Raw genomic sequence first — 22484 nt, forward strand, 5'->3', positions numbered from 1 at the left:
TGCATTGTGGGAAATCACACCCCGTACATTGCCAACCAGGGAGAAATTTCCTTTGCTTTAGCGTGGCAATTTGTGGGTAAAATTCCCTCGAAAATCACCCTTAAGATCACATTTACTGTACTGTTGCAAACATATTCAGGAAGTCCAGCTTCTTTGAATCACCCCTTGACTGTATTTCGTGAGATAAATCCGTAGAGTTATGACATCCAGACGTTCACCATTCGACCCCGGCGCACACGGCCTGGACGCAAATTTTCAGTTAACCAGCTATTCAGACCTAAAAGATTTCGGGGCGAAAGTTCCTCAAGATGAATTGCTCAAACTCCTCCAAACGATCAAAGAGCCAGACGGAGAGAAAACAGCCGAAGAGATGGTGCTTCAACAGCCAGAATACGGTAAGTATTGAGTAGGTTTATTCTGGAAGAGAGCCAAGGAGATTGATTAAATTTTAGTCAATCTTTGACGCGAGAAACCTAGAAAGTTTTCTTTGAGGCCGCATTGTGACGATTATGCACAGCTGGGGAGTTATTTCGTACCAGGGAAGGCGTGCGTCGTACACCTGTAGCTACCTGTCGTCGTTCGGCGGTCAAAAACAGTGAAAGTTTCAAGTAATTAATACAATTGATTTTCTAAAAGTTTCCATTTAAGCATTGCAGATTCACAGACTGCTATAATTGAATTGAATTCTGACGCCCATTTTCATTGGTTTTAGGCAAATTCAGCTTGCTTGACTTTTGTGAAGCTTGTGCTCATGATTAAACTAATCAAAACATTTGACCAAGCCTGAAAAGTTCAAAATAATCTGCATAATTAAAATCTCTGTAATGATTTTCCTTTCTGAGGGCTCTTGGACACTGTTGGTTGTATAATTTTTTTACAGGAATTGGCAATGACTGCAGTATTGTCCCACTGCAACATGGAGGACTTTTCCTGGTTCAATCAACTGACTTCTCTTACCCAGTTTTGGATGACCCATATATTATGGTGAGACTAGTTCTCATAAGTCATTACTTCAGTGTTTCAAGAATGATTTTTCAGACTCTATCCTCTTTGTAGAGACTGGTGTCAATTTGTCAAACACAAGCCCAAAGCATAGTTTTTCTTAGAAAAGCTGTAGCTACAACATTATGCACATTTTGGCAGCTGCTGTCTTACATGCCATGCTAATTCACTTTTTCCTGCCAATTTTTCAGGATTATAACAGAACCTTGTATATTTCCCATTTGGTGACAGTGATGACTCATGTCTTGAGTAACAAAGACCGAAATTAACTTGTGCAATTTGATTTTAAAAACTTTATTTCAGAAAAGAACTCAATTAGACAGATAGCACAAATTAAACTACTCTTACTTTGGGATGTAATAACGGAGTTAACACGACGGGGTAGACAAAATTTACAGACGCTAGATTTCTTTCCAGTGAAAATGAATTAAATTTATGTGAAACATATCACAAAGAGAAAAGAAAACAATGGTGAAATTGTACTTTGTTTGGATTGTTTACAGGGCAAAATAGCTTGTGCAGATGTGCTGAGTGATCTATACGCTATGGGGATCATAGAATGTGACAATATGCTGATGTTGTTGGCTGTTCCTCAGACGTTTAGTGACAAAGAACGAGAGATCGTCATTCCACTTATTATGCAAGGCTTCAAGGTATATATAACCCTGAGCATTTCAGTTAATGCTAAAAGGCCTATAAAATCAAATGGACTTAATATTAAGATTCAGGGATATGTTTTACCTTTTTCAAAATTGATGTTATTGACCCAAAATAATCTCTTGGCTTTGGTTGTTGGTTAGTTGTAACTTATTTGTTAGTTGTAATTCCATAATCAGCTAATTTCCTCATTTTCACCTCGCAGGCATGCCATTGCAAATTAAAATAAAAGCACAAACTCTTGTAAAATATGTTTGTTCATAAATTCCCACTTGTGTCCCTTTTGTCAATAGACGGCCTCGACTTTATCAAAGTGGTGTGCCATTCTTACCACACACCATTCTTTCCTTGATACAGATGACCAAAAATAAGAATAACTTTTCCCCCCAGGATGCAGCATCCCTGGCTGGCACCAAGATCAGAGGAGGACAAACTGTTCTTAACCCTTGGTGTACCGTTGGCGGAATAGCAACTAGCGTCTGCACGCCGGACAAGATTGTCAGGTGTGTTCAGTCAGCATCTGTGTTCACATTTGTGAACACATGATATCAGTTCAGTCGCTTGATTCCACAATGAGAGATTTTTCAAGGTTAAATTGTTAAGGTATACCAACCTGTAACTATTTTTACTTGTGAAAGTGAGTTTCAATTTCTGTCTCTGTCTAAATCGTGTGTGTGTTGTAAATGACTACTCAGATACATACCTAAATATTATGTTAGTATGTAGTTTGAACTTACAGCTTAATCTCTTCCTTCCAGCCCTGACAATGCTGTTACTGGTGATGTTCTTGTGCTGACCAAACCACTAGGCACCATGATTGCATTGACAGCCAGGAAGTGGCTGTCTGTACCAGATAAGAAGAAGAAGCTAAATGCTCTCCTAACAGCTGAAGAGCTTGAGCGAGGATATCAGGAAGCTGTTTTCAACATGTGTAGACTCAACAGTGATGGTAAGTTTATCAGTTGTTCCACCCCTATCTTTTCTCCCCAAAGTTCATAATCCAAAGACTTGAACTTAAGCGATCTCTGTCAGACTCTCAGAAATCTGCAGAGAGAGTTAAACAACTTTTTCAGGATTCAGAAGGTTAGAACTCAGTGTCGTTTACTTTACATTGGCCATGGTGTCCCTTTAATTAAAGTACACTTTACAGAATGTGTTCCTAGGTTCCTGTCGAGCATATGAGTTTGTAGAAGTGATGAAGGTTATGCCAAAGGAGTCAAGATAATGAATTTCTTTTCACCTGAGGTCTGGAAGAGACTTCTCTTGGGCCTCCTGACTTGTCCTGCACTTTAACTTAGACTTGTCTATTAGTCTTTGACCTGTTTTGTTTCAAGCGATCGTTTAATTTTACTCTAGAGATACAACCATTCCTACTGCAGATTTAGCTCTTGTACAACTTGTGATCTAGGAATTTCCACACTCAAATATATATGTATTTGTTTTACTTCAGGGTCAAATTTGTCTTCATTGGTCTTTAACCTTTTGTCTGTAGATACTGTTCTGCTTTTAGGTGCCAGGATTTGTTTCACAGAGTAAATAAGAGCCCCATCCCATGCCTAGGACTTGTCCTGTACTTAGTCCAAGACTCAGGCAAGCTTTGTCTTATGTTGAAAGAAGGTACATGTTTAACATTATTCCTTGTAATCTTGGCATACAGCGGCCAGTTTGATGGCTACTTATAATGCACATGGTGCCACCGATGTCTCAGGCTTTGGTATCCTGGGTCATGCTGAGGCTTTAGCCAGGTGTCAGAAGGAAGAGGTTAGCTTTGCTATCCACAACCTGCCCATCATTGCAAAGATGCAGCATGTTGCCAAGGGTTTTATTGACTTCAAACTCTACCAAGGACGATCCCCAGAAATATCAGGTAAATTTATCCATCATTCTGCTGATTTCCTCATGTTCATAATATAAAATAACTAAATATTTCAAAATTGCTGTCATATAGGGGATCCCTTTTTTCAGTTGCTTTTTGTTTGTGGCTTTTCATCTCAATTGGACTTTGTGCCGTTTTGTAAGTTTTGTTTAGTTGGAATGACAATTTTTTTTGCGTCAATCATAAGTCATTATTTACATAGTGAATCCCTCAATATGGATTCCTACTCATTAAAACTAAATACTTCTCTTAAATCTCTTTAATGTTTCTCTTAAAGGAAATTATATTGAAAATTTTTCTGTTTTTAGTTTAAAGATGGTTTTGGTATTATTTTTTCTTTGTGCCTAGGGGGACTTTTGATTGCCTTCCCAAGGGAACAAGCTGCCAGCTATTGTAAAGAAATGGACAGAAGGGGTTTCAGTGCATGGATCATTGGAATTGTAGAAAAGGGTAACCGAACTGCCAAGGTCATTGACAAGCCAAGGGTCATCGAGGTCATTACCAAAATCCTGTGATCCTCCGTTGGCATTCCTGTGATGTCCTTCCAATCATCCTGCTAATTGCTCTCTTTTTGCATTGTAAGATAAGAATGTTGGGAACAAGATTGATTTTTAATAGGAAGTGGCAGAAATAGGTAATGTCCCACATTTCCTTGGGCTGATTTTATGGAGCCGCCATGCTGAAAAGAAGTGCATTTTGAATCTAAAAATCAACTTGGAACATGGCAGCTGCAAGCGTGTTACTGCAGTTGTGTTTCTTTGTCAACCGAATGTGATCTTCATAGGTGAGAACTAAATCACCAAGTTTTAGTTATATACATGTAAAGACTGTCTTGGAAAGCATAGAGAGGGTTTTGTATGGTATACAACACAACTGCCAGCGATTTAACTTTGAAACATGAACATAAATGTGGCACTTTGAAACAGTTTTTCTGAAGTTTTAAACATCAGTGGTACTTTCACTTTTGGGGTAATAGATTGATACAAGTGCTACAGCTCTGTGAAATATGGCCGTTGTGGTATTTACATAGTTTAGCATAACCATCTACAGTATACTCTTGTGTTGGCAGCTTTTGGTAAGAACTGAGATCATATTAGTTTCTCTACAATCAACATTACAGGTGCTAATGCATACAACTAGAAATAGCTATTTTCTTAAGGAGGCTCTCAAAAACTGTACTTTGCTTACACAGCCAGAAAAGGTAGCTGATTATTTTCCTTGAACTGTGCTTTCATTTGCCTGGCAAAGCGTTTAAACAATTGCATGTTAGTCAGTGGCTAGCTGGAGAGCTTTAGTTAAAGACGATTGATCGTAGAATATTCCATCACTAGAAACTTATTTTAACATTTGCTTGTTCATAGTGATAGATAAGGATTTTATTGACTTCTGTAGCAACTCTTAGAATCAAATCAGGGAATGCATTGTGGATGATGTGGAGAATGATGAAGGTAGTCGTCGAATTCTGTAATAACCATTCCATATTGAATGTTGAGTGTCTTAATATATGGGAAAACCATGTCACTAAACAATCCCCTTGACTACACTCAACTTGTCAAACTTAGACGTCTTTGTCAAATTTACTTTAACATTTGCCCTTATCAAGTCCTAATTTATGCAAAACTGCTTTTGAGGTACAATTGTATCAGGTTAATATGGATCTCATGGCTGAAGTTGTGCTTGTCAACAATTGCATTTACATATGCTTGTCAAGTTACACCTGAACATGTAGGCAGTGAAAGGCTTTGCTTAGATGGCCAAGGACGGTGATGTCCAGTGTAATGTAAACACTGTACTTTCCCTGTTGCTTTCACTGTTCATGATCTTTATCTTGTAAAAATTAACTTCAACATTGCCTCCAGGATGGAGATGAACATGAAGTTGGAATTGTTGTCCAGCTCTCTTGTTGTGATGTTTTAGAATTTTGCCACAAAAACATAAAATTTAGCCATTTTATGGAGTTTTTGGAATTTGGTCAATTGAAGGATATCTAAAATTCTGTTTTAATGGGCCTTAATACCAGCACATGACAATTTTCAACTGTAAATTGTGTACAACATGGGAGAATCATAACACAGCACTCTGTGTCTGGGTGTCAGTCAGGTGATGGTAGTGTAGTTTTCCAAAAAATAACTTCATTAAATGGCCCCAACATTAGCCTGAGATGTTTTTCTACTAAGGTAGACTTAACTTAGAGGAATTACCTTTTGTTTTATGTTAAGTGCTGGCTGAATTTAATGCCTATTTGCGAAGCGTATATCATCATTCTATCCAAACTCCTTAACTGTACCTTAACTGTAATATGCTTTTCTTGACACATTGTAATATGCAAATTGGCATCTGTATTCAAGTATTCTCACTCCCTCATGATGTTTCAGTTAATTCTTTTCAAATTATTCTGTCATATATGCACTTGCAGAATAACAATGCTCTTTTTCATAATATAACCACATGGTTGTTCATTTTTGTATACTCTGATTTTTGAGGGTTTCTGTCTTAAGGTTTATCAACTGACTATAAAATTCAACATCAGTATTGTTTGAGGATAAATCTCAAACTTCAGAACACTCTAAGCATTTAATTTGGAATGCTCACTGTCAAACATGATTAAGGATGAGAATGTCATGTGTTTAGTATAAAAACACAGCTTGGCTCTGCTTGGAAACATGCCTGATTAGTAACAGAAATCTGAGTAGAATGCATGTAAATTGCTTGTGCCTTGATATTCAGTGGTTTAACAAATCATGGCACTCACAGCCATCTGCAAAAAGGAAACTTAAGAAACTTATACAACCATTAAAGCCAAATTATCATGTTGGGTGTAACTTTTTAGACAGCGTCACTCTTTATTTGTCTTCAAAATTTGAATGAAAAAGTCATGGCCATAGTGTAATTATTCAGTACATTATGTTTTCCAACAGCCATTGAACAACCAGCTTGTTTATTGCATGCCTTTATTTTTCCTTCTATAAAACATATTCTCTTTTATTGTAATGCTATGTTCCTTTTATATTAATTGTCTCGCAAAAAATAAGATGAATGTTTTTCAATATGGAACAATTTGAAATGAAGGCTTGTTGATAAACTAAGTTTTACATACCACCAGTAGTGATCATGTCATTGGTCGATTGACTTGCCTCATGCCTATGCATGCATTTTAGTCTCAAACTATTTTTTATATGAATAAAATTCCCGGCACTCTTCATTAGCATGGTATTAGTTGTTGAAAACTTGGTTTTTTTTATTAAAAAGGGGGGGGGCAAGTATTTCAGACATATCTCAGCAATTTGGTGTTAGAATTGTAAGATAAGAAAATGATTGAATTAAATTCTATCTTTCCAGCTATTGGACCTGCCTGTTTTTTAAAGCCCTTCATCAATTTTGTTCTAAGAATGACAGTGCCGGAAGTAAAAATCCTAATGTTTATTCCTTCAGCGTACAAAAATCGTTTTGTGGTTGTGGTGATCACACACCTGTTGAATTAAAGTTGTTGTGGTGACCAAAAAGATAAGGGACTAGGGACAAAAAATTTAGTCCCAACACTCGATTTTGACTATCCTAACAAAACGAATTATCCCTTTAAGTTTAACGTGGTGCCTACCCGCGTTACGGCGTACATAACGTGCATTAAGCCAGTGTAGTCATACGGCATGTACAGCGACCTTTAAGCTAGTCCACGGAAAACCCCCTAGCTAAGAAAAGTTGGTTACAAAACTCCCTGTATTAACAAGCATTCGATCGTTGTTGAATCATTCAAATTCACAGAAACATGAAATCCATGACATCCCATATGTAGGTATCGAACAAAGTATAGATAATTTTATTCTTCAAAAAATGAAAGCTTATTTTGGATTGAATTTTGGCGAAAATGCAAACAAGCAGAATAATCTTATTGACTAAATCTATTTTCCTGTAAAGAGCCTGGTATGAATTGCATTGTGGGGAAAATGTGCAGACCTCCACTGCATGCCCTGGTACGGTCGTATGGCGTGGATGGCCTGTTGCAATTGTGCGTGAACATATGTACATATGTACAATGTACGTGACGCATGGGTACGGTACACACGTTATATCTTGCACTCTGCTGTAGAAACGGCTGGGGCCGGGTTGGAATTCTAAAACGGTCATTTCGGGCTGGTGCTCCGCTCATCATGGCAAACCTTCGCCAGCCGTTCGATCCAGTTGCCTATGGACTTGAAAAGGATTTCCGCTTGACGAAATTCACGCAGCTGAAAGGATGAGGTTGCAAAGTGCCCCAGAAGGAACTGCTCAAACTTCTGGAGGCAATGAAGGGGAATGATGAAGGATCAACACTCTCGACAGGCGTTGCAGGGGGTGGAGAGGGGATGGCCACTGGGACTGTTGAAGGATCTCAAGCCGAACAACTGCTTACACAATCGGAGGATCCTTCCCTGCCACAGTTTGGTAACAGCAGAAGATGATTTCTGTGCTTTGTAATTATGTAGGGTATTTTTGTCATTGTGTTGGTGTTGGTGGGTTGGGCATGTTGGATGGAGGGGGGGTACCCTACTGCTAGCCCCACTAGTGTGGCACGGACTCTCACTCCCGATCCATCATTAGCCACACATTCCGTATGTGCAATTTCATGTCGGCGTATTGAACATTCCGGCCCGGCGCGCCCACTCACTTATCATCGTGGGCGCAATTTCTTTTGCACACGAACATGATTCTTGACCTTTCCGCTTTCTAAAAACCATTTATTGAATTATTTCACTCACGTTATTCAGGTATTTTCCAGTCTTTTTGCCTTTATGCATTCAATCTAACGGTCTCGCTCTCTTAGTTGCTGTCTTTAAAATAAAGTCGTTGAGCATTACGTCACTTGACCCCTCATCGTCTCGACGGCTGTTCCATGTCACGACATATGTAATACACGGACTAAGCGACAAGATACTGTACAACATGTACGAATGGGCTCTTAGTTTAGGTATCTTGACATGGAACAGCCGTCATGTCCAGTCATAAGGCAAAAAGGTCACTGGAGTCAAGTATCAAGCTTGAAGTCAATTCGAGTCACCGCTATTTAAATGGGGTTTGTGAATTTGGAGATTCACATGCGTCTTAAGCTAGGTAACTTGGACTTTACAAACTTCCTTTGATGATGAACAAGAACCGGGGATACCCAGTTTATATCTGTCAAAAACAGGTGGTTTGTACATGTAAGTTTCTGTTGAATTACTTCGAATGTCAAATACGAAGGAGTTTCATGCATTTAACTTCATTAAATTAACAGAAATCTGGGTTGTTTTTATAAAAGCACCATGGAGCTCTAGAAATAACATTTTTCCAATATTTTTAAATCGCTAGGAATTGGGAATGACTGTTGCATCATACCACTCCAGCATGGAGGACTTTATCTTGTTGAAAGCACTGATTTCTTCTATCCTCTAGTTGATGACCCCTATGTTATGGTGAGATTCTGGAAGAAAATACAAGGATGCATGATTATGGTACACCAGGTCAAATTCCTTCAAGACTGTTGTATAGTCAACTATCATTGTAACAAAGCTCCTGGATTTCTCTAAATTGCCTTGTTATAACAAGAACTTTGTTTTAAATGGACTGAATTCAAGAGACTTTGAGAGTCAACAAATAGTTTGATAAAGGATAATTCAGTTCTACAAGCAGGGAAGGCACGTGATGTATGAATTTTCTCTGTGCAGCTAATTTGCCAGTCCTGATCTAAAAAGGGAGTTCCGTGTTTCCTAAAAATACATGTAACCTAAATTTAACTTCTTCATTAAGCCTAACATACCTGAATCCTTTGGCCTTGTCAGTATAGATACATTAGCTCGTAACTTCCTAAGCAAACTTCAGGTAATGGTACTAACAGATCAACCAATCATTGTCTTCTTTTTCCCAAATGCAATTAGGGCCAGATTGCTTGTGCCAATGTTCTGAGTGATCTGTATGCCGCTGGTGTTGTTCATTGTGACAACATGTTGATGTTACTAGGTGTACCACAGAAGTTCACTGACAAGGAACGAGACACCGTCATTCCTCTTATGATGGAAGGCTTCAGAGTAGGTCAAATAATTTAATAGAAAAATAAAAGAATCGTTATAAGGATTACTAAGGATTAAAGAAAGTAAATTTCTTTCCCTGGTAGCAGTTCTGGAAGCTAATTTGAATAACTTTTCCTGTCATTTGCAGGTTTAATGGAGGGGATGAGATTTATGTAAATTCAACTGAACGTTTAAAGATTTTCACGCATATATCTATCCATGGATTTCCATCGAGCCCTGTAGTCGGTCACATTTAAGCATCAATTTTTTTTTTAATTATTGAATTGTATCAGACTTTCTTGCATCCCTGTCAACCAGTAATGGTAGAAAAGTTTGCTAGGGTCAAGTTTCCTATATTACCTTTTTTGCTCATAGCCTTTTTCCTAAATAGATTTTTTTTTTGATACTTCAGGATAATGCTGGCAAGGCTGGGACAAAAGTCAGAGGGGGTCAAACAGTCATCAACCCATGGTTGACAATTGGTGGTGTTGGCACTAGTGTTTGCTTGCCTGCTGGTATAGTTTAGTAAGTTGGGTTCTTTTTCCTTTCAGTTGATATACGTTTATCTGTCGAAGTTGTATTTAACTAGGCCTATCTGTTAATGATGTCACGCTTTGTTTACATGTATACTTTATATGGAGCACAGAATCTGTCATTCCTACCTGGTTCGCACAAGAAAAAAAATGTACATTTAAACAAAGTATCACTTGACTAGATGTACATGTATATTATCTTGATGAAAAAGGCTCGTTCAAATTTGAGTACAATGTTCTAATTACTGAATATATTACTACAGTGTATTTTAGTGTAACATTAATCACATAAAATGAAATCTTGAAGTCATTTTATGAAGTTACAAGAAATGTTTTCAAGGTTGAAGTCTTCCAGTGATTTTTTGACTTCTTAGTTACTTCAATACTTAGTTCTTTACTTTGTCACTTAAATAGTGACGTAACGTCCTTGGTGAGTTCAATTGGAATACTTTGTACATTGACTCATTCAGACTTTAACTTTAAATTCACCTGTACACCTGGCTAAAGTCATACTCCCATATGGTTGCAGAGACCTCCAGCTCCAATTTAGAATGTGTACCCAGGTACCAGACCATTCCTCAGCTGGTACATACCTTGCTGGTGTAGGATCACCTACCCAACTATTGAGATAGCAACAGTGTGATCAGTCTAACAGATTTGACTTTGAATTGGCAAGTGCAACAGAAAAGTGTTCTTGGACAACCTTGCAAGTGTCTTATCCTTGTTAAATCTGACATCTTTGATAAATCACCTGCCATAGCCAAAGTTTCCCCTTAACATTAGGCCCCATTTTACCAACCCTATGTTCGCATAACCTAGTATTAAACTTTCCCTTTCCTAGTCCTGACAATGCTCTAGTGGGTGACGTTCTGGTCCTGACCAAACCACTGGGTACACAGGTGGCTGTCAACGCTTATCAGTGGATGTTCCGCCCTGAAGATTGGAAGAAGATCAGTGCTGTGGTAACCAAAGAGGATGTGGAGAGAGCCTACCAACAAGCCAAATACCATATGGCTGAACTCAACTATGAAGGTGAGAAATCGTTCCATAAACTATCCCTCCTATGATTTGGACTGAGAAATCTTCACAAAATCTATTCACTCATGTAGAACGCTGGAGAGGGAGGATTAACCCCAGCAAGATACAACTGGCGGAAATGTCTGACCATGTTGCATTGAGGCAATTGATAGCACTATAAACTGTCAATTCTGAGACATTCCTGTTCAACAATGTCATGCTTACATGTAGGTGAGTGGCAAGCAGACACTCTGAGACAGTTTGATCTTTTGATACTCGACTTGGATTCTCATTTATTGAACAAGCTGTCACTTCTGCAACTATTTTATGTTAGGTTGGCGGGGTTTCTAAAATGATATAGGGCCAAAAGCTTTGTCTGTGGTTTATTGGTGGTGCTATTTGCCCATCTCATAACAGTCTGTGAGCAAATCAACTGGCTATGGCTAGGAATGATGCAAGTCTGTGGCAAGTTTAAACAGGTGCTAGCCAGTTAGGAAGAGCCTGAAAGTTCAGCTGATATCCAGTTCCAGAAGGTGCTATGTATTTTGCAGCCACAGCCACAACACAGCCAGAGCCACAATGCATCTCTCCTCGAGGAAGATGGTTTATTACAAACTGATCAGTGTGCACTAAAGGCAAGCTGAAGCCCATCAAAAACTAAAAGCACAATAAATCTTGACAGAGGATTTCAATCATTTCTGGACAGTACCTTGGAGAGTCCCTTGGTAAAAGGGATCCGTAAAACAAGCACCACACAGAACCAATATTGTCATGTGGACGTTTACAAGATTAATACTTTATATGTGCCAGGAATTATTGTAAATTACGTGTCAGGGTTTTTTCTCTCTCTCCTGTTTATTTTACTCAGCTGCAAGGCTTATGCATTTGTACAACGCCCACGGTGCGACAGACGTGACAGGCTTTGGCATTTTGGGACACGCTGAGAATCTAGCCCAGATACAACGACAAGAAGTCAGGTTCTCAATTCACAACCTGCCCATTATTGCCAAGATGCAATACATTGCCAAAGGTTGTGGGGGAATGTTTAAGCTACTCCAGGGTTACTCAGCTGAAACATCAGGTACCTTGACATCTCAGAGCTATCATGGATGCTGGTTTTTTCCCTTCATGGATTGGTCTGTAGTGATTTTCTGATGGAAGTTCTTTTTTCTGTACATGTATCTGGTTTCTGCCAAGTAGTGGTCAGAAAAATCAGTAAAATAATCCATGAATTGTTCAAAGTATGTTTAACCCTAACACTCCTCAGTCCTCCAACAGGTGAAGGATTGAGGAGGGTTAGGGTTAAAGTAAAGCTAGTCGTAATTTATGCCAACTGATGGCTGTTCATACAAAATGATGCCTTTTGTCCACTGTAGGTATATAAAACCAAGACTTTCACTGAATGTTTCTGGTTAGGGGATAAAAAGTACTCACTCTGTCGATGAAATTTGAGGATTAACTTTTAGTTCAGACATATTCAACACCAATATGTCTCACATGCTCACCCTTCATGAAAATTGTCAGAACCAGTGACTGTATGTATTATACTTTCTCCTGCATGAGTGGTATGTTTCATTGTTGTACTAGAGACCCTTTCAGACCATCACAAGGCCAATGCAAGCCCTCCACTCTGAACTCAAGTAACTAATTCTTTGAATGAGCTGAAAGAAAAGCACTTGTTTTTGTCTTCTTGTTACTTGTGACTGGTCTTGTGTCTGGTCTTGTGTCTGGTCTTGTGTCTAGTCTTGTGTCTGGTCTTGTGTCTGGTCTTGTGTCTGGTCTTGTGACTGGTCTTGTGTCTGGTCTTGTGTCTGGTCTTGTGTCTAGTCTTGTGTCTGGTCTTGTGTCTGGTCTTGTGTCTGGTCTTGTGTCTGGCCTTGTGTCTGGTCTTGTGCATGGTCTTGAGTCTGGTCTTGTGTCGGGTGTTATGTGTCTTTTCCTCCAACTAATCCAATGTCTGATTATGTGTCTGGTCTTCTAACTAGTCGTGAGTTTGTTCTTGTGGTCAGTCTTGTGTCTGATCTTGGCATGGTCTGGTCTTCAATGCTGGTATTTTTTGTGAGTCCTTTAAACTCCATTTCATTGTTTATCCACACTAGGTGGCCTGCTGATAGCTTTTCCCAGGGAGCAGGCAGCTGCTTTCTGCAAAGAGATGGAGAGACTAGGGAAGACGGCTTGGATCATTGGCATTGTTGAAGAGGGAAATCGCACTGCCCGTATCATTGACAAGCCTCGAATCATTGAGGTGCCAAATAAATTCATATAATTTTTCTCATTGAACCCTCGCCTTTTAATTCTCCTGCTGAAATAACATCAACTCCGGATACTTTGGCAGAAATTTGTGACCGTTCACCAGAATAAGGCTGTAAAGTTAATAACATTATTTCATTTCATGGTTTGATGCTTATGACATTCTTTTGTGCTTCAATTATCTACTTTTGATCAGCTCTAAAGACAAGTTCACGCAACGAGCAGTTGCCAAATATTTGCCTGGTACCCAGGATGTATTTTGCACAGGTTACAAGGGAAAAGTAACCTTTGGTGGACGTAATGCCATTGCTTGAACTTGACTTTAGGTCAATTATAAGGTCACCTCCTTCAAGTTTATTCCTGATGATAGAACATGCTGGCCCAAAGGTCAGGTTACTGTGTTATCGACATAGTTTAGGTCCTTTTACATTTTGAATCCACAAATCATTTCACAAGTGAATTTAAAGTGTTTCTTCATAAGTATTGGAACATGTGTTGGTTCTTGTGACAAAACAAAATCAACCTAAATAGTACCATAAGATTAAATTTAACCAAGTCTGATTTTACAGTCGGTTTGAAATAAACGATTATTTCAATTAAGAATTCACTGACACTCCCACCTCATCAATTCACTCTGAACTTCAGCATGATTTATTTGTCTAAAGAGGAGATAAATCAGTGATCTTTTGTAGCACCCACCTGTTAATTTCTTGATCTTACTCTCACACTGTTGGACCTCAATTACTTTAGCAAGTTATTGTTTCATAAACTTTTTTGTCAGTTTTTAGTACATTGCAAGTGAGAACAAACATTAAGAAAGGTTTCATTGTTTCAAAATTTCCTTTTTTTATAAATTGTATGAAAATTTTATAGCCAAACTTTTATGTATAAAGGTGACAATGATGAGCTGATAAGTGAAGCATTACTTGCAACAAATTGTTTGCACTTGCAGTTTTTGTAAGGAAAATTTCATTTGCGGTTATTCTTCATAAAATGGTTATAAATGTTGGCATCTGTCAAATGATTGAAACTGTGTTCATACTTCATAGGTGCACTTGAAATTAGTGGCGCTTTTATGTTTTGATTAAATAATATAATGTGCATCTGCATGTACTCTGAAGTTCATAGGATGGTCATTCTTCATTAGCTAAACATGAGGTCACAGCTTTAGGTGGCTGCAATGCCTTTAACCAAACTGATTTTGCTCAAATCGAAACAGGAAACTAATGCTAAAAAGTTAAAGAAATCAAGCTTATGAACCAACAGTAGTGAAAACACACCCTGATTGTAAAAATTTCACCCAGTCCAACCTGCCTGGGGCAATTTCCTCCCGAAGGATTGAGCAGCTTCTGGGTGGTAATTGTTCCCAGATACCTAGTTTGGAATAAGTTTGTAACACAGGTTACCCTCCTCTGTAGGTGCTCTCCATGAAACCTAGCCAGGAACCCATAGTACTGTACTCTGGACTGGGTAGGTGGAAAGACTTTGATGAGTCGAACACTGATGGATTTGTGGTATTGAAGTTGCAATTGGATGAATTTGTTTAATCAGGGTGTTTTTTCTGTATTCATTTGTTTGATTTGGCAAGAGAAAAATAAAGCTTTATCTTAACATGGTGAAGAAAAAAAATTTGTTTGAATTCAGTGTTTTGAAAGTAGATGTGGTTTGGAAGGCACAACTTTCTCTCTGTTGCCTATTACCCCTGAATCCTTAAAGTTCCAGACCCCAAATTATTTCTTTACCCACTCAGGCTTCTCGCTTTGTCACCTAATATAACAGCCTCATGAACTTGCCTCTGAACCGAGTTCAGGGTTTATGAGCTATCTCTTGTGATTCTCAAATTCAGCAGTCTCCAAAAACTCCACAACAGTAGTCAAGATTCGCAGCACCTCTGATGTGAATAACTATTCCAAAATGCATCATGCTGAAAGTAAACTCAAGTATGAAACAAGCTGACTGTAAATCCAAGGTAACACTGACATGGAAAGGTTTTCTGCTGTAGCAATGTGAGCCTTTTAATATACATGCTAATGAACTGTGTCAACATAAACCAGGTGGAAAGCTGAAGACTGAAATAAAATAAAAATAGTTCTGAACATTCTGAAGTGCCAACTGGTGTTATATTGAAGCCAATTGTTTTCTTCCAAGAAACAAATCAAACATTGGTTGAGGTTTCTGTCCTTGCAATTTTCATCCAATTTCACTTGATAAAAATTCTACAGTGAATTGGATTAAGTCCAAGAACCAATAATTCAGTACCAATAAGTTTTCAGTTTGGGTGGAGGAATCAGATAATGCCTTTCAAGATTCATTTCAAATCCAAAATTTCAAACAAGGGTTTTTGCTTTTGTACCAAAGAGGGTTTTCAAGTCTTTTGCCACCTACATACTGTAAAATGTGTCATTTTCTACCAATGTTGATGTTTGATTCCATCACTGAGACAATTTAAAGTGTGACATTTTTAAAATTAATGTAATATTTTCCATTTTTGACTATTTAGGAAAATTAAATTTGAAAATAAAAGAAGCTCATCCTGCAATTCAAGTTATACATCGAAAAATACCAATGCCCTATTTTGGCATAATCAGATCTTGTGGCATTGTAAACATACATGTATTAGGTAGCAACTTTCAAGCTGCCAAAATCAAGTAATAAAAATGTCCATAATTAAGGTGGCAAGTACAGTAATGCGATGGAAGAAAACATCACCGCCCACTAAGTGTTAGACAATTAATGTGACTAAGGGATACCCTTTTAGTTATACTTTTAACTCCATTTATGAAGTCACAGCTTTTATGACATTCACTTTTGACTAATTGACCCACATTATCAGCCTGTTCTTTATTATGGTAATCATATCATTCATATTTATTATAAGACAATATCCAAAACTTGGCACAAGAGATGAAACACAGGTATCACTCGATAGAAAACGTGCACAAAGCTGATAAAAAGGAACCAAACAAAAAACAAAGCAAATACATAGAAGTGTATTTAGAAGTAGATAGAGGTGCATGAAACATGTTATTGTCAATTTGCTTTAATTTACAGACCAACTGTGCATAACCCACAGATACATGTATTTACAGATGACAAATGAATCCTATAACCAAATGTCCTTTCTACAATCAAGCCCATGTACATTTGCAAGGAAGTAAAGCACACAAAAACAAAAGCAATAGAGACATTACCGTGATAGCTCCTCTGACAAACTGCATTTTGTTTTTCATATTTAATGTTATTTTCTTTCCATTTCACTGGAATGAAAATACAATATTGAAGTCCACAAACACCTTTTCCATTCACATTAAAAATAAATAAATCTTGTTCAGTCTGCTGAATCAAATTCCCCTTTTTAGATTCTTATTTCTAGACCAGTCGCTAGTCCTGTAACACCTTCCTCTGATAAATAAGAAAACTGAGGTTAAAAGAAGGATAGTGTCACCGAGCAAAAAGATACACACTAAGATATCTTTAATTCAAGAAACCTTTAAACTATACTGCATGTTACTGAAGCATCATACATATACAACTGTTCAATAGGTATTGTGTGCGTGGTATTCTGTGATCTTTTTCCTGGATACAAACATGTAGTTACACAAAATAACATACTTTCAAAGATTATCAGTACACATACACATGTACCTACATGGCTGACAATTTTAGGGGCTATTCCCCAAATTGACCAATTCTGCCTTCCTTTTGTCTGCAAAGTTTTAGCACTTTGGCCTTGGTCTATTAATATGTGCTACAGATTACGTATAAAAATGAACAGAATTCAGGAAGTCCCTTTCCAACTTTTTACATTGTACATTAAAGATTTCAACAAGCTACACAGCTTTTTCAGGAATGCATGTAACGTACAGGCCTACATCTGTACATGAAAAATCGCATTGTTAATCAAATGCTAAATAAAATGTTAATATAAGTAGCCAGGTGAACAATAAAAATTATTTGAAGAAAGTCTTTTTTCAATAAAATACAACACACAGAATAATGAGCTTGTTTTAAAGACAGATGACGCAGAGAGAACAAATGAGGCCGTGTCCGAAACGGGCTTTCACAGCTACGGCTAGGTCTATTGACTGCGCATCTCCACACATTTCCAATGGAGCAAAGACCTAGAACTAGCTCTAGACAATAGATTTGGATGCAGCCTAAGTTGGCAATGGTATCTCCTTGTTCCACATGCAATATGCAAATCATTCGTTTGCATATCAAATGACTCCTGTAACCCCCATTTCCAATCAACTGTGATTATTTTCTTCACACACAGCTTCAGCCATCAACCCCAACAGTCTTCAATCCCCTAACCATAGGAAGATTGATGGCCATATTAATGGCATGTCCAAAACTGGCCTCCAGATACTGACCCACCATCACAAGTGGCCTTCTAATTGATCACAGTGGCCATATTTTGTTCCAAAAGGCACTGTAACCCCTATACAGAGCATCACACACAAGTCATTCCGTGACCACATCCTACAAAACTCAGCATTTGGGGCATTCATTGCCATTTCTTCCAAGCATGTAAACCTTACAACCATCCACAGATCAGGACCACTCTGGTACAAGCTTATTTCCAAGCTTCCCCTAGGGAGAATCTAATTCCCACTCTCCCAATGTTAGTTTTACTTTGCCACTGCCAAGTCTCTTTACTAAGCTATTTTAAATTAAATCAATATACAGAAGTAATGTGATTATTTTAAAGGCCAAATTTTGTAACACATATCTTTTTACTGACACAAATCTTCTTCCAGTCAATTCTAAGTACTAACCGGAAAAGAAGCTTGTTAGCAAACATTTCAGCTTTATTTAATTCAATCTCACTTTGCATTCCTAGTCAATATTTATTATACAATGAGGGGCTAAACCACTGGATGCACCAAGATTCTAGGTATTAGCAAGAGTTTATTAGCCATCACCAATGACCTTAGCTGATACCCAGGCCAATTTAAGAGAGCTACATGTACAAATCTTTGAACTTTGCTAACCACATTGAACTTCTGTTTGGCGAAAGACAAAATCTCGGTCAAAATGTCATGCAATACCTACTGCTTATGAGCAGTAGATATTTGCTAAGCACATGAAATTTCTCAGCAATCTTTTATGCCAAGTTGCCTCATGACACATGAACAATGCTACCTTCAACATTCTGAAGGCTAAACATGGTGGCATCCCTTTATGACTCTACTGTCTCTCCAGCACCATCCATATTCACCGTGGTGCTATTTCCATTGCTACTGCTTCCAACCTCCTTCCCAGAATCCTTTGCACTGTCACCAGGCAACAGGTGCATGGTGGTCTCTACAGGTGTTGAAGGTTGTTCATCCATGCTTGGCCAAGCTGTTTGCTCCTCAACAGCACTCAGTCGCTCATTGAGTGCTTTCAAGGCAATTTGCCTAGCATAATAAAATCAAAATGGTCATTCAAATTTATTTCTCTTCTTATAATTCCTGTGGTTTACTTGTTTTTAAGAATTAAAATAAGAACACTTTTAAATCATTTTTCACATATATTGTAACAAAATAAGATTGCAAACTAGGCCTCTCCTAATTTACAGAGTACAGGAGCAGGTCAGTCCAACAAAACATGTCTTGATGTTTTAAAGCTGCTCAGATGGCCTTAGCATTTTAACAACTTTACTGTATAACATAAGCTCATTGCTAAACTGTGCAGACAACAGACACAAGCTGCTCTGATGATGTCAGAAAATGATAGCAACAGAGTTTGTGACAGCAATACATCTACCAAAGTGGCAATGAGCATTCACTCTGGGGGTAATTGCAGGCAGTGGTGCGGGGGTACATTTTTCCACCACTAATCTGAAAGTTGGAAGAAGACTCTGTGTAAACTAATCAACAATAGCAAGATTCTCACACAAGTCTGAATGGACCACGGACTAGTTTGTATAATCACAATTTAGAGAAAAGACCAGGGCAAACCCTAGCCCTAACCCACTAGGGCCTTTTTACTAGGGCACATTCTCAATCCTCTGAAATCCTCCAATTGCCCAACTTTAAAAACTGCATTCATCCTCAATCCTCCGAAATCCTCCAAAACCACCCAGAGGATTTTGGAGGATTGAGGTGGGTTAGGGCTAGCTAGTCCACAAGATCATGGTAAAAGCAAAGAGCAAACTGCTAATGGCGAGGGGGGGGGGAATTTCTATAAAGACCCTAGACTCTGACCTTCTTCTCTCTGCATCTGCTGGATCACTGCCTGGCAGATTAATGTTGATTGGAGATGGAGCTCCCACATCATACTTCCGAATTTGCTTCTTGCAAATTTTGATCCGCACAAGGAAACTGTACACTGCAAATACATGGGAAAAGGTTTAACTTAAAGTCACAAACTTGAAGATCAGTTTTTCAGTATCAAGAGGTGAGTCATATCATGAAATGCTCTACTTATTGCACACAGTTTCTGCATATGTCAAGTTGTGCAGCTGACAAAAGGGTAAGAATGACAGTCTGTCCAATAATTAACATTTCACTATTTCCATACAAACTTTGCTCTGACCCCTATGAATGAGTATGGAGGAACAATCCATATGACTTCACATTATTTCTTCTGATTTTCTGACATTAACACCACATTCCTCACTGCAGTCATTAATAAATCAGCCATGAGCACCCTGAATGCTCCATAATCAAACAATGTCAGGAATGGAGTGTGTACCAAGGATTTACAGATGTCATCACTGGATTGGTTGTTTGTTGAAAGTTTTCTTTAAAAAAGAAATTTTCCCAATATGGATACCTGTGTTTGACACAATTGCAACTGGTGGCTGCATGACCTCTGGGAAGAAGGTTGCAAATCGGAACGTGTCTGACATGTCTCCTTTGGTGCCACTCTGTCTCTGGAAAAATCTCAGGTAGATCCAACTGACAAAAAGTCCTAATCACCAATCACAAGAAAGACCCAATAAATATAGGCACTTTAAATAAATTCTTAACTTTATTGTAGTTATTAACAATAAGAGTTTTCTGGAACCACATTATATGAACCTAATGATTTCAAGAATAGTGTTGGACAGCAACAATAAGATGTATTTTTATTAATAATTTTAAATGTTTGGCTCCACACTTTCATTTGTAAAATATTCACCTTTTACTATTAAAATATTTATGTAATTTCTTTCAAGAAACCTTTTCTGTGGATCATGTTGATAAGCTTCCTTGGGTATGCAATCACGTCACTACATGAAATTATGAATGTAGACATTGTACTCTTGGACTAGGATTACTATCATCTTTAACGGTAAACTACTGAAGCCTAAGAGTATGGAAGAAGTCTTTGACAAACCTGATGCACACATGCTGAGCGAAGTCCCAGGAATCAGTCCAAGAACCCTCAAGATGGCTGACAACGACAGGATCAACAGTGGCAGATCTTTGATCTTGAGTTTTAATGACCCTTTGCCAATTAAATCCTGGTCTCCCATCATCTGCTTCAATACAACAGACACGCCAGCCACATATCCGGCTAGCCCATGCAGATAGGACGCAAACAGGAGTGCCGTGTTGAACACGGTCAAGTACATGAAAAGGTAGATGACTGAAGACAAAAGGGCTGCTCCTGTATTGACAACACAGAAGAAAATCAACATTTCCAGGGCACCAAATAACGGTTCAATCAGTTTGCCGGCCACCAAGATGAATGCGATATCAATGATAACAAACCACAGGTGAACTTCCACGAACGGGTGCGTGAACAGCGTCCATATTCGAAAACTCGGAGGAAAAATCAGCCCTGGTGTGACGGTCAAGGCCTCTTGAAACGCCGTTATGTTGACCAGAAAGGAGAGGAAATAAAAGATGCACACAAGAATGCAGACAGTTTTTACCACCACGCTACTTTTCGAGAAAATTGTAGGGATTTGTTGCAGGCCACCCACCAGCGACTCCGTACTGGAAGTCGCCATGTTGGAACCGAAGCTGTGGCAGTGCTCGAAACAGTAAAGCGCCCTCTTTCAGCCTGTTAATGTTTAATTTTTACTTGCAACTTCCCTCACTCGTACTCAAGCAGGTGGTTTACCATTATATGCAAATTGCTATTTAAACCGCCGCACTACTGGTGGTGGTTGTAAATTCATCATTTTCACCATTGTAGTACGAACACTGCTTGTATTAGCCAGAGTGCGTTGCGTTTGGCGACAACAGCCGAATCTGTTGTCTCAGTTCTAGGCCCGGTCTTTTATTCGGTGTTTCGTGTTAGTATAACTTATTACCTTTTTAATACTTGCGTAAATTTTTCTCGACACTTTGTGAACCCGTTTCGGAGACAGTATGTTATTTTAACAATAAAAAATCCCTGAGCAAGACATCTAGCTAATTTTACTTAATGAGTGATTTTCAGATTGATAACAATAACGAAAAGTCGTCGTATGATATAGCCATGAATAATAAGGATGATCATGTTGTTCATTTCAACAGCATTTCGAGCTCTATCGGTGTACATGTACGGTGGTCATCACATACCGGCCACACATTTCGCTCATGATTCAGTTGGTTTGCATCTCTTTTTTAATAGGTCACCCCATGGTCTGCTTGCCTGTTGTATGTAATAACTTCTATGCTTCATTACGTCGACTTCAATCACATTGCCTCCCCAATCTAAAAAGGCTGGGAAAAAAATTGGTTTGAAAAAAAGTTACTTCGTGATGCATGGAGGAAGGAAAGTATGGTGACAGTTTAAAATCATGCAAGTCATACTGTAATTAGGAAAGACTCATTCACTCTAACAGTTTATGATCTCTAAGTACAATTGCTAGGCTTAGCCATGCAAAAATAGGAAGAACAAAAATGGTCAACCTGATATAAGATCAACCATAAATCACACTTCGTAAACCACAACTGAGTTTCATCATGCCTCAAGTAGAGTTGGTCGAAGCACGCCGAATCTCGGTTTTCACCATTCTGTGGTGGAATCTCGGTTTACACCATTCTGTGGTGGAAAATGGGTTTCAACTTTTCAGTTTTTGTTGACGGGAAGGATTTTGTGTAAAGCGTGGATATTTGTTGCTATGAATTTTTTTAAAATTCTTGTTACCGGCAGCGAGTAACAAAAGACGGCGATTCAATTTCGCGCCACCTCAGCTCCTTACTCCAGTGGGCCAAACAA

General features: G+C 38.4%; 3 protein-coding genes across 3 annotated transcripts; 2 read left to right on the forward strand and 1 right to left on the reverse strand.

Moving 5' to 3' along the window:
- Nucleotides 1-6882, forward strand: LOC110988239 (inactive selenide, water dikinase-like protein). The gene is made up of 7 exons (XM_022251566.2): nt 1-395; nt 881-984; nt 1506-1655; nt 2050-2162; nt 2418-2608; nt 3317-3526; nt 3884-6882. The coding sequence occupies exons 1-7, from the start codon at nt 200-202 to the stop codon at nt 4048-4050; spliced, it is 1131 nt and encodes a 376-aa protein (XP_022107258.1). The 5' UTR covers nt 1-199; the 3' UTR covers nt 4051-6882.
- A 636-nt stretch (nt 6883-7518) lies between these two features.
- LOC110988232 (inactive selenide, water dikinase-like protein) lies at nt 7519-15454 on the forward strand. Its single transcript, XM_022251558.2, has 7 exons — nt 7519-7957; nt 8861-8964; nt 9427-9576; nt 9971-10083; nt 10933-11123; nt 11977-12189; nt 13208-15454. The coding sequence occupies exons 1-7, from the start codon at nt 7582-7584 to the stop codon at nt 13372-13374; spliced, it is 1314 nt and encodes a 437-aa protein (XP_022107250.2). The 5' UTR covers nt 7519-7581; the 3' UTR covers nt 13375-15454.
- LOC110988233 (transmembrane protein 115-like) lies at nt 15348-21316 on the reverse strand. Its single transcript, XM_022251560.2, has 4 exons — nt 20667-21316; nt 20121-20258; nt 19550-19673; nt 15348-18760 (listed from the first exon to the last, which is right to left on the reverse strand). The coding sequence occupies exons 1-4, from the start codon at nt 21283-21285 to the stop codon at nt 18541-18543; spliced, it is 1101 nt and encodes a 366-aa protein (XP_022107252.1). The 5' UTR covers nt 21286-21316; the 3' UTR covers nt 15348-18540.
- Nucleotides 21317-22484: the final 1168 nt, after the last annotated feature.

Source organism: Acanthaster planci, linkage group LG04 (genome assembly GCF_054643075.1).
Source record: "Acanthaster planci isolate LZ-2023a linkage group LG04, COTS_SCS, whole genome shotgun sequence".
Taxonomy (NCBI): domain Eukaryota; kingdom Metazoa; phylum Echinodermata; class Asteroidea; order Valvatida; family Acanthasteridae; genus Acanthaster; species Acanthaster planci.

Bases quoted from the DNA above. Each gene is read 5' to 3' on its own strand.
- LOC110988239 (XM_022251566.2), top strand. From the start codon at position 200: ATGACATCCAGACGTTCACCATTCGACCCCGGCGCACACGGCCTGGAC. The intron at 396-880 runs GTAAGTATTGAG...ATTTTTTTACAG, and splicing joins GCTTCAACAGCCAGAATACG to GAATTGGCAATGACTGCAGT. The intron at 2,609-3,316 runs GTAAGTTTATCA...CTTGGCATACAG, and splicing joins GTGTAGACTCAACAGTGATG to CGGCCAGTTTGATGGCTACT.
- LOC110988233 (XM_022251560.2), bottom strand. From the start codon at position 21,285: ATGGCGACTTCCAGTACGGAGTCGCTGGTGGGTGGCCTGCAACAAATC. The intron at 20,259-20,666 runs GTTTGTCAAAGA...ATTGGTGATTAG, and splicing joins GCTCAGCATGTGTGCATCAG to GACTTTTTGTCAGTTGGATC. The intron at 19,674-20,120 runs GTATCCATATTG...ATGTATTTGCAG, and splicing joins TGCAATTGTGTCAAACACAG to TGTACAGTTTCCTTGTGCGG.